This window comes from Lonchura striata, chromosome 16 (assembly GCF_046129695.1).
Source record: "Lonchura striata isolate bLonStr1 chromosome 16, bLonStr1.mat, whole genome shotgun sequence".
In the NCBI taxonomy this organism is placed as follows: Eukaryota; Metazoa; Chordata; class Aves; order Passeriformes; family Estrildidae; genus Lonchura; species Lonchura striata.
Window position 1 is genome coordinate 3,047,790 of NC_134618.1, and position 14,119 is coordinate 3,061,908.

Sequence of the window (14,119 nt, forward strand, 5' to 3'; positions counted from 1 at the left end):
AACTTATAAAAGTGACAGGCCATGCATTTTGTGACCATTTTGGCTTATCTTGGGTGTAGCCCTGACTGGGCTCTTGTGCTGCCCAAGGTGGATCCATAGAGGCTTTTTAATAAATCCCTGCTTTATTCTTTAGCTCTGTCTAGTCTCTGATCCAGCCTTCCCAGGGCACCAGAAGCAGCTGCCTGTCTCCCAGCCCATCAGGGATGTTGTTCAGAGATAAATTTCCCAAGGCTCCTTCCCTGGGCACAGCCTGACAGGCCACACCAGCTCCCACACAGGAGCACTGCACTGGATGTGACAGGGAAACCAAACCTCAGCTTCCAATCTCATCTACCCGAGGTTTATCTCTGCAGGATTCAACTCCCCACCAAGAGGCACCAGCAGGGCTGTAACCCTTGAACCCTCTCCCTCAGCTCAGCCCCAAGGCAGAGCCTGCCATAAAGCACCAGGCCCTGTTCTGCCTGTGCCTGCATCCCCAGGGGCAGAGCAGCTCCTGGAAAAGCAGGACAGGCCAAGCCACAGCCAGCTGTGCAGCTGCCCATTGGTGATTTGAAGGGCTCTGGAAATCCCACCTGCTGAAACCACAGGGCTCGCACAGCACCTCAAACCACAGCAGAAACCCCTCCTCCAGCTTTGCTGAGCACCCACGGCAGCCCTACAGAGCTGTCCTGCTCCCCCAGGCCCTCGCTAAGGATGGGGTTTAGAGCCAGCACAGAGATCCCAGCACTGATGGCAGACTCAGTCACAGAATCAGTATGGCTGGAAAAGACCTCTTGGACCAACGAGTCCATTCCCCCAGCACTGCCAAGGCTACCACTAACCCATGTCCCCAGGTGCCACATCCACATGTCTTATAAATCCCTTCAGGGGTGGTGACCCCATCACTGCCCTGGGCAGCTGTGCCAGTGCCTGACCACCCCTTCCATGAAGGAATATTCCCAATATCCAGTGTAAACCTCCCCTGGCACAGTTGAGGCCATTCCCTCTCCTCCTGTCCCTGGGAGCAGAGCCCAACCCCCTTGGCTGTCCCCTCCTGTCAGGAGTTGTGCAGAGCCACAAGGTCCCCCTGAGCCTCCTTTTCTCCAGGCTGAGCCCCTTCCCAGCTCCCTCAGCCCCTCCTGGGGCTCCAGCCCCTTCCCAGCTCTGTTCCCTCCCCTGGACACGCTCCAGCCCCTCATGTCCTGTTCGAGCAGAGCTGCCCGTGGGACGGGAGCAGTGCGGCAGACGGGACGGCCCCATCCCGCTCCCGCTGCCGCAGCAGCCGCTTACCCTGAGCGGCTCTGGGCCCGCCGAGGCCTTCCCAAGGCCCGAGGCGATGCCGCGGCGTGACCCGCGGAGCCGCGGCGGGGTCCGGCCGGGCCCGGCTCGGCTCCCTGGCCGCGGGGGCAGCGGCTCCCCCGAGGGCGGGCACCGGAGCCCGGCGGCTGGGGCGCGCCGGACAGGGCCGGGCCGGGCCAGGCCGCGGCGCTTCGGCCGCACGGCCCCGGCCCGCCCTCAGCCAATGTCCAACCCCGCTCCCGGCCCCGGCCCAGCCCCCGGTCCCGGCCCACCTGCCCGGCCCGGCCCGGCCCGGCCCGGCGCTGCCCCGGCCCGGCCCGCGGCGCCCTGACCTACTTTCCTCTCCCGGGACATAAACAATCGGCTCCGGCACCGCCCCCTGGCGCCCATTGGCTGCGGCCGCGCCGCGCCCCTTCGCCGTTGGCTGAGCGCTCTGTCACTCACAGGCGAAGGGGGACAAAGGGGGCGGGGCCTGAGAGAGCCCGGCACTATTGGCTACCCCATGTGCCAATCGCCAGAGAGCGGCGCCATTGGGTGGCCGCTCCCGAAGGGAAAGCACTAAGTCCATTGGCTGATGTGAAGGGAGTGCGAGACGTGGATTGGCTGTGAAGCCTGGAGGGCGGGTTCTTCGGTGAACATGCGGCTTGCGATTGGGCACAGCGCCTATCAGTCTGAGGGGGCGGGCCGTGGGCCGGCGGAAGGCGGAAGTGGGTGATGCGGGGAGGCAACATGGAGGAGACGGCCGGGGGTGAGCGGCGGGGCGGCCGCGGGCTGGGGGAACAGGGATGCGGGGTCTCGGCCTCGGGGGAAGCGTCCGAACCGGGATGACCGGGCCTGGAGGGCGGTCAGGACGCGGTTCCACGGAGTTCCGAAGTGCTCGGGCCGAGCCACTGACGCGGTGTTCGGCCCGACTCCTGGTGAGGAGCGCTCCGGGCCGGGCCGGGCTCCCGCAGGCGGCGGGCACCGCTTGTCGGGAGGTGCCGCCGAGCCTTTCCAGAGGCCCGGGCCCGGCTCCCGCGGCACACAGCGCCGAGTAACCGGGCCGGGCGCGGGGCTGCCGCCGGCCCCGGACGGTACCCCGGGAGCAGCTCGCCGGCCCCGGGCGGTATCCCGGGAGCAGCTCGCCGGCACCGGGCGGTACCCCGGGAGCAGCTCGCCGGCCCCGGGCGGTACCCCGGGAGCAGCTCGCCGGCCCCGGGCGGTACCCCGGGAGCAGCTCGCTGCGGAGCCCCGTCCGCCCCTCCCCGGGCCCCTGCTCCCCCCTCCCCGTTGGGGCCCGTGGCCTTTACCGTCGGCGGAGGAGCGGATGAGCTCTGCCATGGTGCGTGCGGGCTCCATGCCGCCGGTGCCGTGCGCTGCCGGCCCGTTCATCCGTGCCCGGTCGTGTCGGGGGACGCGGTCCCGGCTAGGCGGGTGGCGGTCGCCGGCTGTGGTTGGAGCGGCCCGGCTGCCCCTGCGTGCCCCGGGCCGGGGACTCCGGTGCCGAGCGCTCCCTGCTCCGGGGAGCTGAGCCCAGAGCAGAGCCGGGAGCGCTGGCAGCACAGCCGGGAGTGCGGGGAGGGCTGGAGAGGAGCGTGGCACTGGCAGGAAGCGACTGGTGTGGCACGGAGGAAGGAAACGCCAAGGGCCTGAGCTCACCATCAGCCTCGGGCCATGGCCCGGCTGAGCCTCACGAGCCCCGTGCGTGTTTATTGCTCTGCTGCCCAATTTCCACTGAGGTCATCGGGACCAGCCTTTGTTCCCCACAGACGGTGTTTATTGCCATTGCTCTCATTGTCCCTGTTCTGATGACAAAACACCTGTGGCATGTCCACCTCTTCTTTCCCACTGCCTTACACTGAGGGCAGAGCTCAGCAGGACTGCAGCTCCTTCCGAGGGGCAGCTCCAATCTGCTCTGTGACAGGGACAGGAACAGTTGGAGCTGGGCCAGGGCAGGGTCAGGCTGGATTTTGGGAAAGGTTCTTCCCCCAGAGGTGCTGGGCACTGCCCAGCCTCCCCAGGGAATGGGCACAGCCCCGAGGCTGCCAGAGCTCCAGGAGTGCTTGGACAGCGCTGCCAGGGATGCCCAGGGTGGGATTGCTGGGGGTCTGTGCAGGGCCAGGAGCTGTCCTGGATGATCCCTGTGGCTCCCTTCCCACTCAGGATATTCCCTGCTTGTGTGGTGCACTTGCAGAGAGAGCCAGCCTGGCCGGGGTGCGGCACATCGTGCTGGTGCTGTCGGGGAAGGGCGGCGTTGGGAAGAGCACCCTCTGCACCGAGCTGGCCCTGGCGCTGCGGCACGCCGGCAAGAGGGTGAGTGAGGGTTTGGGCTGCTGAGCTCTGCCTTGTCCCTTCCTGCCTTCAGCTGGGCTGGACTTTGCACATCCTTTCCATGCGGGTGTCCTTGGTGGGCAGCGTGTGCATTCTCTGTGAAAATGCAATTGGTGATAGTGTGATCCAGTTCAGGCACTGCAGTTTGTTTCTCTTTTATCTATTTTATTAAACCACCCAATATTTATTGTTGAAATTGGCACTGGGACGTGGCTTTGCTGCTTTTTGGTGCCACCCTCACTGCCTCTGTGGGGTGAAGTAGGTGAGCTCAAGGACTCTTAAAATGGGGATAAAAAGGGGATGGGTGGGCAGGAGACAGACTGAATTCCCTGAGGATCTTTTTAAAGGCTTTGTGCAGCCCGTGTCACTTGGGTTCTGGCATGAAGCACTTGAAAACACCCAGGGGATGCTCCTTGGGGAGCAGGAGGTCAGGAGGGATATGAAATTCAAAGCATTTGTGTTCCAAACGGGGCTGTTGTGAGGGTGCTGTGGGCAGCCCAAATTTGGGTGGTCGGGGGCTGCCGAGCCCGCCCTGCCGGGCGTGTCTGAAGGGCTGTGGCTGTCCCCAGGTGGGGATCCTGGACGTGGACCTGTGTGGGCCCAGCATCCCGCGCATGCTGCGGGCGCAGGACAGCGCCGTGCACCAGTGTGACAGCGGCTGGGTCCCCGTCTTCGTGGGCCAGGACATCGCCCTCATGTCCATCGGCTTCCTGCTGGAGCGGCCGGACGACGCCGTGGTGTGGAGGGGCCCCAAGAAAAACGGTAACCCCGGGGCTTGCTGCTGGAGGAACCTCCTGTGAGCCCTCCTGGAGAGGTTATTCCTTGGGGAACGAGGCTCCTGTTCCACGAGGATGGGTTGAAATCGCTCAGATGGGGAGAGTGCAGCACGCGTTGTGCTGACAGCAGCCTTGTCCCCTCTCCCTGTCCCACGGCTCCCAAACCACCTGCTGAAGCCCGTTGTGGTTTGGGTTTTTTTATCTGCCCTTTTATTTCCATAGCTTTGATCAAACAGTTTGTCACCGACGTGGCCTGGGGGGAGCTGGACTTCCTCATCGTGGACACGCCGCCGGGCACGTCCGACGAGCACATCTCCACCGTGGAGGCCTTGAGGCCCTTCCAGCTGCTCGGGGCAGTCCTGGTCACAACGCCTCAGGTGGGACACGGGGCTGGAGTTCCTGGCAGGAGGGGGGAAAATGCACCCAGGTTTGCACAGGGCTCCCTATGTTCCACACGTGTTCTCTGGAGCCACATCCGCGTGGCCAGAGGGATCCCAGCTGCCGCTGTCCCCTCAGGCTGTGTCCGTGGGGGACGTGAGGCGGGAGCTGACGTTCTGTAGGAAGGCAGGACTGCAGATCCTCGGCATCGTGGAGAACATGAGCGGCTTCGTGTGCCCCCACTGCTCTGTGAGCTCTCCTGACCTTGCTGTGCAGCCTCAGGGCTGCTGTGGGCCCTTCCTTGTGGTGGTGGGGTGGAGGATTGGGAAATGCCACGAGGGTGGTGCTGTGAGCCAGGGAGGGGAGGCGCTGCCAGCGTTGGGCTCTGCTGTCCTGAGGAGCACTGGGAGAGGGTGGGGCACAGGGAATGCCTGGGGCTGCAGGGTGGAGAGGAGCTGGCCCCGCTCAGGGCCTGGCAGCTGCTGCCCTGTCACACAGGGCTCTGGCCTTCCTGACTCACTGCTCTTCCTCCTTCAGGAATGCACAAACATCTTCTCCAAAGGGGGAGGCGAGGAGCTGGCCAAGCACACCGGGGTGCCCTTCCTGGGTGAGTGGCCTCTGGAGCAGAGCTCTGCTCAGGGCTGACCTCCTGGTGCTCTGGGAGGGCTGAGCACAGGGAAGGAGCATCACAGGAGCAGATGGCCTGGGCTGTGAGCCCTAGGCACCTGGGCAGAGCTGAGGCTTCTGCTTTGCTTCTCTGCCATCCAAACTTTTCACAGTGGGCCCCTGGCCCTGCTGGGGCAGAGATGGTGATGCCAGGAGCCTGCTCTGACTGCTGACATCATGGTGACAGTGTAAACAGGCCTGGAGCTCCATGAGAACCATGTTGGAATGTCTGGAGTCTTCCTGAGAAATGGGGGCTGAGGGCTGAACCCTGCCCCTGACAGGGCTGGGATCAGGTGGGAGAGCCCCTGTCATGAAGCACCAGGGTGGGGTGGGGTCTTGGAGCCAGAGGAAGTGGTTGCAGGTAGGAATTTTCTCCTGGAGAGCCCAGAGAGGGCAGTGGTGGCTCTCCCCTACCACTTTCCCTGCAGTTGACTGTTGGCAGTGTGTTTTCTATCCCTGGCTGCAGACGTGGGCCCTGCAGGGAGCGAGCTCTCACTCTCCCTCCCTTGTCCCGCAGGCTGCGTCCCCCTGGACCCCCAGCTCAGCCAGAGCTTGGAAGAAGGCAGAGACTTCATCCAAGAGTTTCCCAAGAGCTCTGCCTTCCCTGCCTTGACTCACATTGCCCAGCAGATCTTGGATACATCACAGAGGAGCTCCTGAGGAGGGGAAAGGGATGCAGGAGCTGTTCAACTCGAATTGGGGTGTGAGGTGGGGAGCACAGATTCCTGCTGCTGCTGGCAGTCCCAGAGGGAAGAAGCCACATCCCCTCAGACTCAAAGAGACTCTGGAGCTGCAGTGTCCACTGCTGTTCTTCCCTGAGCATTCCCACATGGCTCTGATCACCTGGATCATGGCTCCATGTGCTGTTGCCTCTGCCTGATGGATCACACCAGGCTTGCTTCAGTGGCTGGGCCGTGCTGGGTGCTCCCATGTGGAGCCAGGCCAGGTTCTGAGCTCGGCATTCTCGGCTGGCTGGTTCCTGATGGGCCGTGAGGGCACAGCACAGCGTGGGCTGGGCTGAGGAAACGCCTTCAGGATGTCTGGGAGCTGCATCCCATCATGCTGGGAAGGAGCCCTCGGGCCTGCTGGGCTTCTGTGACTCAGGAATATTTTTCAAGGTTCCAGGCAGTAAAACCTTTTCTTAAAATGCAAGTCTGCAAAACTTCTGTTTCTCCATGGCTTCAGGCCTCGCTGTATCTCTGAGTCTTGGCCCTTCATGTACATCAAGGTGCTTCCTGCTTTTCCCTGGTTTCCTCGCTGGAATTCAGCTAAATCCTGTAGCAGCATCAGGATCCAGCCTGTCCCTTGTCTTGCTGTGAGCCAGCCCTGGCAGCCCTTCATGGAGCTGTTCTCCAGCCCCAGCCTGGGGCTCCTCCCTGTCCCCTGGTGGTTCCTGCTTCTTTCACTTCCCCATGTCCTGTTCCCTGCACTTCTTCCCATGGGCTGCTGCTCCTATGAGAGCTGCCCTCCTCTTGCAGGCTTGAGTTAAGCTGGGGAGGCAATGAAGGTGGTGGCCTTGCATCTCATCTCCCTCCCTCCTGGACTCTGAGCCCCTCCTGCCTGCCTCCCTCTCTGCCTTTGGGACTCACCCTCAGGTGAGGCTTTGGGAAGGGAGGGAAATCCTGCATTTCCACTAAGGAGACTGGATTCCAGCAGGCAGGAGCAGGAGCAGCATCCAGCCCTGCTCCCGCTGCGCAAGGACCCACACCCGAGCAGCTTTCCCTTCATGCAATTTTCCAGGAAAATTTTGTCTGACCTTTGGACACTTATCTGGGATTTGGAGAGCTGGGCAGTAGTGCTGGAATCTGTCAGGACTGTTGGCTTCTGTGGGATAGTTGGGCATTTCTGCTCCCTCCCTGGGAACGTGCCACCCACCCAGGGCTTGCAGGACATGCTGGGAGCCCCCTGGGGCCCAGATCCCTCACCCTGAGGGGCTCTGGGGAGAAATCCTGGCTGTGGGCAGCACGAGCCTTGGAAAAAACATAACTTACGAGGTGGGTTGCAATAGCTCCAAAGGTTTATTTGTCTGCTGCCATTTATCAGGTGAGTAATGAGGGCTTTCTGTGCCCTGCCTACACCTGCTGCTGCAAGGAATCATTACAGCAAGTCCTCTGCCCTCTTCCCTAAGCTTGGGGAGGGGGGCTTTTAGGATTTCTCCAATGCTTCATGGCAGGAAAATGTTTTGTTTTATCTCATAAAAGTCCTGGCCTGGGCAGGGCTGCCCCTTGCTGTGGCTGCAGGGCTGGGGGTGCAGCGTTCCCCCATCCAGGGATTCTCCTGCTGGGAGCTGGGAGCAACCACGCTCTGCCCTGAGGGCTGCTATTTAAATATTAAAGCACTGAAATACTCAGTTTGAAGCCCGGGGGTGGGGCTGGTGCCCATCCAGCATCTTCTGAGCAGGGCGGCTGCTGGAGGTGGTGGCAGATCTGTGCTCTGGCTGGGGTGGCCACAGAGCCAGGGCCGGGGTGAGGGTCCCTGGGAGGGCCAGCCCCGCTCAGCAGTGGGCAAAGCTCTCCTCGGCAGCGTCGCGCAGGTCCAGCCCCGCCAGGCCCGGGGGCTGCAGGCAGGTGAGGTTGTTGTAGGTGTAGATGGGGACGTGGGCGTCGTCCCCCTCGGCCACCACGGACTGCACGAAGCGCGGCACCACGGCCGGGTGCTGCCGGGAGAAGTCCCGCAGCCCCTTCAGCGAGCAGTTGCAGTGCCAGTTGTTGCCCCCCAGCCACAGCTGCTCCAGGGCGAAGGGCGGGCACAGGAATGCCACCGAGAAGGTCTCCAGGGAGTTGTTCCTCAGGCTGAGGTGCCGCAGGTTGGCCAGGGGGGAGATGACGCTGTTGTCCAGTGTCTCCAGCTGGTTGTGGGAGAGGTCGAGCCAGAAGAGTCTCTGGAGCGGGCTGAAGGCGTCCTGGGAGATCTCCAGGAGGTGGTTGGAGGAGAGGAAGAGGTACTCCAGGTTGCTCAGCCCCGTGAAGAGCTGGGGCGAGAGGTGGCTCAGCCTGTTGTGCTTCAGGTCGAGCTCCAGGAGCTCGTGCAGTTCGCTGAAGCTCTGCTCCTCGATGACAGAGATGCTGTTGTGCTGCAGGAAGAGGCGCCGCAGGCTGGAGAGCCCGGAGAAGGTGTTGGCCCGGATCCTGCCCACGCAGCTGTGCTCCAGGTGGAGGCTGTGCAGCTTGGTGACCCCCTTGAAGACAAAGTCAGGCAGGACCTTGATGCAGTTGGCAGACAAGTGCATCACGGCCACGTTGTGCAGCCCCAGGAAGGCCCCGGCCCTGATGTCCTGCAGCTGGTTGTTGTTGAGGCTGAGCACCTCCAGCTGGCCCAGCCCCTCGAAGGTCCTTTCCGCCAGGCCCCGGATCCGGTTGTGCCCCAGCTGCAGCTCCTCCAGGAACTGGAGGTCCTTGAAGGTCCTGGGCCTCAGGCTGGTGATGGAGTTGGTGGACAAGCGCAGGACGTGCAGGCTCAGGAGGCCCAGGAAGGTGTCCTCGTAGAGCGAGACCAGGCGGTTGTGGGACAGGTCCAGCCACCGCAGGGACTTCATGCCCACGAAGGCGCGGGGGGCGATGGCGTTGATCTGGTTGTGGTTCAGGTACAGCTTCTGCAGCTTCTGCAGCTTGACGAAGATGTTGATCTTGATGCCCTTGAGCGCGTTCCCGCTCAGGTCCAGCTCCTTCAGCTCGGTGAGGCTGCAGAAGAGCTGGTGCTGCAGGTAGGGCAGCTTGTTGCCGGCCAGGATCAGCTCCCTCAGGTTGGGCAGGTCGTGGAACACCTTGTCAGGCAGCACCACCAGCGAGTTCCAGCCCAGATTCAGGTACCAGAGGTTGGAGAGCCCGGCAAAGAGCCCTTCCTCCACCTTGCTGAAGTGGTTGTTGTTGAGGCTGAGGGACACGAGGTTCTGGGTGTGCAGGAAGGTGTGCGGGGCCAGGTGCTTGAGGCGGTTGCGCTCCAGGTGCAGGTGGTAGAGGCTGCGCAGCCCGTGGAAGGCGTGCTGCTCCACGGAGCCCAGCTGGCTGCTCTGCAGGTCCAGGAAGTCCAGGGCCGACAAATTCCTGAAGGCGGCGGCCGGCAGCAGCGTGAAGTTGTTGCCGTCCAGCCACAGCGCTTTGGCGTTGGCGGGCACGTCCTGGGGCAGGCGGCTCAGGTTGCGGCCGCTGCAGAAGACGTTCAGCTCCTCGCTGTAATCGTCCAGGCTGCAGGCGCAGGGGCTGGGGCAGCGCGGCCCGGCCCCGTCCCCCGGCTCCTTCGGGGGGTCCCCGGCGGGGGGCTGGCAGGCGGCAGCCAGCAGCAGGGCCAGGGAGAGCAGCAGGGGGATGCCTGCTGGGGGCGGAGGAATGGGGACAGCGTCAGTGCAGGGCCTGGCTGCTCTGGGGGACACCCCCGGGACACCCCCGGGAGCCCCGGCCGGGTGCCCGCAGCGCCGGGACTCGCGGGGGATGGAGGGCTCGCTCCCGGGGTTTGCAGAGGCTGGATCCCCTGGGAAACGGTCCAAAATCTCCCCCCGCTGCTGCCACAGCTCTGACTCCTCGGCTGCAGGGACCCCCGCGCTTCATATGGAGCAGCAGCTTCTCCCTTTCGTGGGGAAAGGCCCCAGACCCCTCTCCCCCTCCCTCAGCGCCGAAGGGTCCCGGTGCCGGTCCCTGCCCGTCCCTGCGCTCCCCATCCGCCTTTGGGCTCTGCCCTGCAGCGCCTGCAGCCCCCCGGCCAGCTCGGGGCCCCCCAAAATATCCTGTTAGCAGTGGAGGAGGAGCAGCTAAAGGGTGACCGGAGCCCGGGCAGAGTCTGAGCGCGTCCCCCCCGGTCCCGGCCGGTCCCCCCAGCCTGGCCGCGGGCAGTCCCAGCCTCACCTTTGCCTGCGCTCATGGCGGCGGGCAGGGCAGGGCTCCCGCTCCGCTCTCCGGCCCCTCCGACTGCGCAGGGATGGATGGAGCAACCACCTTGACGCCTGTCCAGCCACCCGCCCGGCCGGGCTTAACCCCAGTGCTGCTGGGCTGAGCCCCGGCACAGCCCGGCCGGGGCAGCGGCACCTCGGGCTGCTCGGGACTGTCCTGGGGCAGCTCGGGACAAGGGCACGGAGAGAGAAGTCCAGGAGCCTGGTGGGGATCCTGCACAGGGTGGTCCTGCCAGAGATGGGGTTTGTGTGGGCTTTGAGTGCGAGGGGAGGAATGGGGCAACCTCAGAGGGTGTCCCACCAGCGTGCCCTGAGCTCCTGGGGGGTCCTGGGCAGCAGCACTGACCCTGCCCTGCCCTGCTCTGCCGGAGATGTCCTGGGATAAGCCCTGCCAGTGGGTCCTCACTTTCCATCGGGACACAAAAACCACGCTCTGGAGCTTGGAGCATCTGTAGGACACAGGGCTTAAAGGTTTGGGGAACAGCCTTAGTTCGGGATGGGAAACACCTGAGGATTTGTGGTGATGCAATGGGAAATGAGCTGGGAAAAGGGAAAAAACTGTTCCCTGTGTGGCACTAAAAACCTCGGGGGCAGAGCCCTCAGCCCCTCCCGGGCATTTCCCGTTTTCCCTCCTGGCTTGCCTGGTGGGTGGGGACGGTGCTGGGAGCTCCCTGCTCTGCCCAGTGCCTCTGTGCCAAAGGGGGAGCTGAGAGCAAAGCCGGGGTCCCCCTGCTGAGGTTGGTGGCTCTGGGAGTCCCCCGCTCCTCTGGCAGCCCCCATCCAGTGGGATTGAGAGCAGGTGATGCTCCAGGGCTGGCAGACCACACTCTGCCCCTGGCAGCTCATCAAAACCACCCCGGGGAGGCCGCTGACCTCATCCTGTGTCCCAGGTTATTTCCCCACCAGGCTTCAGCACGGGCTCTGTGGAATCTTTTACCAGTTTCCAGGAAAGAAATAGAAAGTAAAAGCCCCAGCAAGAGGAGCCTGGGCAGCTAACTAGAAAAGCCATGGCTGAACCTTCCCTGTCCCCTGCTCCCTGGAGATGCAGCAGGCTGGCACCACTCACACCCACAGCTCCAGAACAGCAATCCCTGCCCTGCAGCTGCTCTTCCCTGCCCTGGTTCCCCCAGGCTGCTTTGGGAGGAGCAGGGGTTCTCTCCCCCAGCATTCCCACACCACAATACCCCAGCTTGGCCCTTCCCCTGGGAGCCTGGCACCTCCCCAGCTCCCACCAGGCACGGCCATGCCCACGGGACCAGGAGTTGCAGAGGGACATCCAGGCTCCAGCCTTGCCACCCAACTTTCCCACAGGCTCTGTCTCCCTCTTCCCTTTTGGCCGCAGTGGAATTCTCCTCTCCCTCTATTTTAATCCTTCCTTCTGGGAATTTATAGATCAGGAGGGAGAAATGAGAGATAGGGATACGTGCACCCCCTAATAGGCACTGAGCACATATTGACACAAGGTGTAATCAATCTGGAAGCTAAAAAGAGCTGAACCAGCACAGGTCAGCCAGCCAAAACCCACAAAACCTCGTTGGGAAGTTTAAACAAGCCCTGCCTTCAGCTGGGAGCAGGTTTATCCCTGCCTCCAGCAGCCCTCCCCGGGAAATATCGAATGAGATGCAATGGGAAAATAAGGAGGGTAAATAAGGAAATCCCTTCCCAGAGTGGTTGCAGTGCAGGGAGGAGGTGGACGCATCTCCACCTTTAGAGATCCTTGAGGATCTCCTCCAGGCCTGTCTGCACCCCTCAACCTCCCTGGCCCCCTCATCTCCAGGTGGCTCCTGTGGCAGGAGATGCTGGGACCTGCAGCTGGTGGTCCCTGCACCCTCAGCCACCGTGGGGACCTGGCTTTGGTCCCCACCACACGTGTCCCCTTCCCAGCGTGTCCCTGGCCAGTGTGGACCCCCGTGTGATCCCCCACCCCTTCAGCCCGGCAGATAAACTCCCAGCCCGGACCAAAGTCTGAGCCCCTCCCCTGGTTGCCATGGAGAAGGCTGTAATGGTATTAGGAAAAGCAACAAAATCATTTAAAAGTACTTTTTAAACCTATTTAAAGTCTAAGGAATCATTTACCTTCCCCAGCAGCTCCTGTGCCTGCAGCTCCCTCCCCAGGGAGCTTCCCAGTCCCTTTGGGTGGGACGTGCCACCAGCTGTCCCTGGTGTCCCTGCTCTGTCCCTGGGCTGGGGAGGGGACAGGGCTGGGCCACGTCTGCTGTGGGACCCCGGCAGGTCCCTGCTGCATCCCCACCCATCAGGGTGAGTGACCAGGGACACTTGGACACCAGCAGGGACAGCACCCACCCAGCAAGGCCTGGGCAGCAGGGAGGTGACACGTGTGGCATGGCACAGCTGAGTTAGGGAGTATTTTTAGCAAATCTTGCCAAATATTGTCCCTGTCTGGAGGAGAGCATCTTGCGTTGCCAGGGCAACCAGCACTCCTCGCTGAGGACCAAAAACGTGCCCCACGGAGAGGGGAGGGGTGGCACCGGCACCACGGGGCTTGTGCCACTCTCCTGGGCACCCCAGCAGGGACCCAGCCCCAGGAGTGGTGCTTTGCCTGATGCTCACCCACGTTTCTGCTCATCCTGGTCCCTGCTGCTGGACATGGGGACAGGGCAGCGGTGGCAGCTGCTGGTAAAGGTCCCCGTGGGCATCTCTGAGTGCCACCTGCTGCCCTGCTGCGGCTGCAGAGCCTCGTGTGGAGCTTGGGAAAGGTGCCCCGTGTCCTGGCAGCTGCAGGGATGCCAATTCTGTCCTGGTGGCCCGTGTGGCCACCACGTCACCAGCACCAGCCTGGCCGGGCTGGTTGGACTGGGAGAGGTGAGGACGTCCCCAAGAGGTGACTCAGGCTGGCCAGAGCCCTTGCTGGAGGCAAAGATGGGAAAATTCCCAAACATTGAGGTGTGGGGAAAACAGGGGGCCCTGGGAGCGGGGATTTGGAGGTGCATGGAGGCAGGGAACAGCCGTGGCTGCCAGAATGAAACCGGGCTGGGGCAGGGAGCAGAGGGAACGAGGCAGCCACCGTGCCTAGGGCATGCTGAGGGCAGTGCCAGGGCGGGCAGGAGGTGTTCTCCATGTGCCAGGGTGGGCAGGGGAGGTGTTCTCCATGTGCCAGGGAGGGGAGAGGTGTTCTCCGTGTGCCAGGGTGGGCATGGGGAGGTGTTCTCCATGTGCCAGGGCGGGGTGAGGTGTTCTCCATGTGCCACCTCGGCTCTCCAGAGCCGGACACGGAGGGAGCAGCCTGCTCCTCGGGGTGCCTGGGTGGAGGGACGGGCTGGGAGCGTGGCAGGCCGAGCAGAGCTTTCCTCCTGCCCCCATCGCAGCCCCACCCATCCTCCAGCGCATCCCCGCCCGCCGCATCCCAGCTCTCCTCCCAGCCCTGCAGGGCAGCGCCTGGAGGTGCCAGGGGGTGACAAAAGGGACGTGGGGTGGCAGTGGGTGCTGGCGACCTGTCGGACCCAGTGGTGGGCCAACGGAGAGACATTTCTTATCTCGAAGTTTACATACAAATACATCTTGTGTAAGCCTTCTATCAAACCCTAAAAGCTGCAAATCCATTTCCCACAGCAAGCCACAAGCCCAGCAGCCCAGGGCTGCATCAGCAGAGGGGTGTTCAGCAGGGCAGGGAGATGGTTCTGCCCTCAGCCCCCCGAGCACACCAACACCAACCCTGGCACCCCGGGACAGGGCAGACCCAGAGGGGAGCCTGAAGGTGGCCGGGGCTGGAAGAACCTTTGCTGTTCCTCCTGGGGGAGCTGAGCGAGGCTCTGCAGCCCCCTCCCCTCCCTTCTCCGGGCTGCGAGAGCTGGGGCTGTCCAGCCTGGAG

The 14,119-nt window shown here is 63.1% G+C and overlaps 2 protein-coding genes across 3 annotated transcripts; one reads left to right on the plus strand and one right to left on the minus strand.

The window, feature by feature from the left end:
* Positions 1 to 1,990: 1,990 nt before the first annotated feature.
* On the plus strand, positions 1,991 to 6,560 carry NUBP2 (NUBP iron-sulfur cluster assembly factor 2, cytosolic). The gene is made up of 7 exons (XM_021529672.2): positions 1,991 to 2,026; positions 3,452 to 3,570; positions 4,158 to 4,350; positions 4,587 to 4,741; positions 4,881 to 4,991; positions 5,280 to 5,349; positions 5,926 to 6,560. Exons 1-7 carry the CDS (start codon positions 1,993 to 1,995, stop codon positions 6,066 to 6,068), a joined length of 825 nt encoding a protein of 274 aa, XP_021385347.1. The 5' UTR covers positions 1,991 to 1,992; the 3' UTR covers positions 6,069 to 6,560.
* An 847-nt stretch (positions 6,561 to 7,407) lies between these two features.
* IGFALS (insulin like growth factor binding protein acid labile subunit) lies at positions 7,408 to 10,332 on the minus strand. Of its 2 annotated transcripts, none has more exons than XM_021529667.2 (2): positions 10,247 to 10,332; positions 7,408 to 9,719 (listed from the first exon to the last, which is right to left on the minus strand). In XM_021529667.2, the coding sequence occupies exons 1-2, from the start codon at positions 10,260 to 10,262 to the stop codon at positions 7,903 to 7,905; spliced, it is 1,833 nt and encodes a 610-aa protein (XP_021385342.1). In that variant the 5' UTR covers positions 10,263 to 10,332; the 3' UTR covers positions 7,408 to 7,902. The 2 variants fall into 2 exon arrangements, with proteins under 2 accessions (XP_021385342.1, XP_021385343.1); XM_021529668.2 differs by having other exon boundaries at positions 7,408 to 9,716; positions 10,247 to 10,302.
* Between the last annotated feature and the right edge of the window lie 3,787 nt (positions 10,333 to 14,119).